This window comes from Rutidosis leptorrhynchoides, chromosome 8 (genome assembly GCF_046630445.1).
Source record: "Rutidosis leptorrhynchoides isolate AG116_Rl617_1_P2 chromosome 8, CSIRO_AGI_Rlap_v1, whole genome shotgun sequence".
Classification (NCBI taxonomy): domain Eukaryota; kingdom Viridiplantae; phylum Streptophyta; class Magnoliopsida; order Asterales; family Asteraceae; genus Rutidosis; species Rutidosis leptorrhynchoides.
The window spans coordinates 357,751,396-357,754,872 of record NC_092340.1 but is presented as its reverse complement, the minus strand read 5'-3'; the positions used below and the strand labels follow the sequence as shown (position 1 = coordinate 357,754,872).

The window sequence follows — 3,477 nt, the reverse complement described above, 5'->3', positions numbered from 1 at the left end:
ATTTATTATTATTATATTACAATTGAAAGTAATTTAAATTTACAGTTTAATTCCCTGAAATATATATGAACATGCAAATATAACTATTATAATATTAATACCCTTATATTGCTGAAATGACTAACAACCTTTTTAAAATTAAATTTGCGAGTTATTTTTATTAAAAATAATTGTATGTAATAATTGTAAAATATTTACCCCTGTCCAACACACGATCTCTTAAACCAACACTACGGGCTCTTAAACTCATAAGAATAATTAAAACAATATTAATGGTAAGAAAAAAAAATTGTAGACGTTAAGTTACTAACATAACTTTTGAAATTTGTCAACACCACGAGCTTTTAAACTGAAAAGAATTTTTAAAAAACACCACAGGCTATTAAATAATTATTATACTTATTCTATTTTTTTTAATATCGCTATTTACATATCAATATTAATTGCAAATTACATTTTTTGCGCGGTTATTTATACACCCGCGCAACACACGGGCTCAAAAACCTAGTATATATATATATATATATATATATATATATATATATATATATATATATATATATATATATCATAAGATAAATAAATAGAAATATGTTAGTTGAGAAAATATAATGGTTGTGGAGACGAGAAAGAGTATAAAAGGATGAGGGTATAATGTAATTATTCACAGTGACAGTGAAACTTCTGTAATTATCTCTAACTTCGAGGTAAATGGATAATTTGACTTTTTTTACTTTTCTTTTTTTTTTTTTAACATTTTTTCCCTAATTTACTTTACAACTCTTTCCCTCTCCTCATCAATTAACCAAATAAATTAACCGTCTATCAACTAATCAAAACCACTCACTCAATTAACGGGCCAAAACCATCCATTCAATTAACCTAGCAAAATCACTCCGCAGCGAACCACTATCTATTTTTTCTCCTTATAATATATAAGTCAATATATAGGTAAGGAAATAGTGTAAACACATTTCCTCTAATAACATGCAACCTTCATGCCTACTTGTCTTCTCTATACTTGGCTTTCTTTCTCTTATTAAACTCATTTTCACTTTGCTTAAATGGATCTTCATCACTTTCATCCGGCCACCCAAGAACCTCAAGAACTACGGTTCATGGGCCATGATAACCGGTGCCACGGACGGCATCGGTAAAGCCTTTGCCTTTCAACTAGCTCAAAAGGGTATTAACCTAATATTGGTTAGTAGAAATATAGACAAACTTAAACAAGTTTCCAACGAGGTTATGTCGGTGCACCCAACCACTAATATCAAGATTTTCGTTGTGGATTTCGCTAGTAATGATATGAAGGCCAATGTTAGGGAGATGCAAGAGGTGATTGATTGTGAAAAACTTGATGTTGGTGTTTTGATAAATAACGTTGGAGTGACCTATGATACGGCTAGGTATTTTCATGAAGTTGAAGAAGAGATTTGGATGAAAGTTATGAAAGTGAATGTTGAAGGTACAAGTTATGTAACAAAAGCTGTGATTAAAGGGATGATTGAAAGAAAAAGAGGTGGTGCCATTGTTAGTATTGGTTCTGGTGCCGCCATTGTTGTACCTTCACATCCTCTTTATGCAATCTATGCTGCTAGCAAAGCGTAAGTTAATTATTTAGTCGGTTCTTTTTTCTCTTTTTTCTTTTCGTGTCGTTCGTGGATTTATGTTATCTTTTTGGGTTTTTTTTTTTTTTTTGCGAAAAAACGTTAGAGCAAACAGATCCGAAGATCAACAAGTACAACTACAACTGATACAATGAAATACCTACAAAACTTAAGCAAGAGAAATATCATGAGAGAAGTAAGTTTAAGAGCAAGTTTATGGCTTAATTGACATACTAATTCACTTGAAGTAGTAGTTATGCGTCGATTATTTCGCGATCGGAATATATCATAAGTTAGAAAAATGTTTCATGTAAAAGAGAGATGATGAGATACAAGATCTAACAAAAAGGACTAGGGTTGTTGTTAGAACAAAAAATATGACATTTTTTTACAATAACAAGTCATAGATTTAGAATTTCAGATCTATGAATTTACTATTACTTTACTATTTATGATGGTAGTAGGTTATTAAATATAGCCGAAGAAACAGCTTCCTTAGTTTGATAGTATATGGTGAAAAAAATTGAATAAATGTCACTTTACTACATTGATGAGGTTCACGATCATAACTAATGTTAGATGGTGTAGTTCCAAAAGGAACAGAACTTGGTTGGTAGAACCATTAAAGTAGTGTGCAGGAAGATGTGGTTGAGGTTAGTTTAGAAGTTAGGGTTGTGGTTAATAGACAGATTAAGTTAACTTGGGTTAATTTGCATCAACTAGTAAGATTTTCTATAATTAGAAGTTTAGACAAATTAAGTTAACTTAATATAATTAATCTGTAACAGGTACATTGATCAACTTTCAAGGTCATTACATGTGGAATACAAGCATATTGGTATAGATGTTCAATGTCAGGTATTTATCTATATTTTTCTTCCAGAAGATAACTTTATAGTTGATCCTTCTGACAAGAGATCTCAGATTCAAACATCATTGAAACACATAAGTCAACCAGAAAAAAGTTATAAACAGTAATGGAATAATCTGGTTAGACTGCGTACATGTAAATGAAAATACTCACCCTCCCCTCGTGACCTAAATAGGGAAAAACTAATCCTTTTACCCCCTTTAAAACTCATCCTTTTACGCCTTTAATTTATTACTCCGTAGTAACTAAAACCTACCTTTAGCAAAATTATTAAAAATTTGAGAAATATTTTGGCTGAATTTGGATATAGCTAGCTACTAAATGAAGACTTGGTTAGCAGAGTTACAGCCAATGTTTTGTCTAAATTTTGTAATAGAGCATATACAAGTATGCAACAAGTTGTATAACTTTGATCTAAATTTTATGTATAGGTACCATTGTACGTATCAACCAAAATGGCATCGCAAGTTGCATTGGTCCATAAACCGTCGTTGTTTATACCAACAGCTGATGATTATGTCGAAGCTGCAATTCGACAAATAGGATATGAGTTTCGTTGTGCACCACATTGGGCTCACTCGGTTCAATGGTTCTTCGCTTCTCTAACTCCCGATTCTTTCCTAGATGCATGGCGTCTTTCTATTGGCATTCGGCGTAGAGGACTTGTTGCATAATACGTTTATGGTATGAATTATACATTAAAGTTATGTCAAAACCAATTGTCTGTATCGTGTTGATGAAACTACATTTTCGAGGACCGAATTAATTAATGAGCCCCTTTATATTAATTATTATTCAACTATGTCACATGTGATACGTGCATTAACCTGTTTTTGTACACAAAATGGTCCTGAGAACCGCTTCTTAATTTGGTGAATAAATGATTCATAATAATTTTTACAACAAATTCAATGGTTTACAATGTTTCATCATTAAGACTCATCTTAACGCGGCGTCAAATTTCTCCCGTCATCCCAGTTGGCAAGTTGTTTGACG

General features: G+C 31.7%; 1 protein-coding gene across 1 annotated transcript; it reads left to right on the top strand.

Moving 5' to 3' along the window:
• Positions 1-987: 987 nt before the first annotated feature.
• Positions 988-3,263, top strand: LOC139862552 (very-long-chain 3-oxoacyl-CoA reductase-like protein At1g24470). The gene is made up of 3 exons (XM_071851167.1): positions 988-1,607; positions 2,399-2,468; positions 2,913-3,263. The coding sequence occupies exons 1-3, from the start codon at positions 988-990 to the stop codon at positions 3,153-3,155; spliced, it is 933 nt and encodes a 310-aa protein (XP_071707268.1). The 3' UTR covers positions 3,156-3,263.
• The last annotated feature ends 214 nt before the right edge of the window (positions 3,264-3,477 follow it).

Excerpts from the sequence above, each read along its gene's own strand:
- LOC139862552 (XM_071851167.1), top strand. The coding sequence starts at position 988 with ATGCAACCTTCATGCCTACTTGTCTTCTCTATACTTGGCTTTCTTTCT. Across the intron at positions 1,608-2,398 it reads ATCTATGCTGCTAGCAAAGC|GTACATTGATCAACTTTCAA; the intron begins GTAAGTTAATTA and ends AATCTGTAACAG. Across the intron at positions 2,469-2,912 it reads GTATAGATGTTCAATGTCAG|GTACCATTGTACGTATCAAC; the intron begins GTATTTATCTAT and ends TTTTATGTATAG.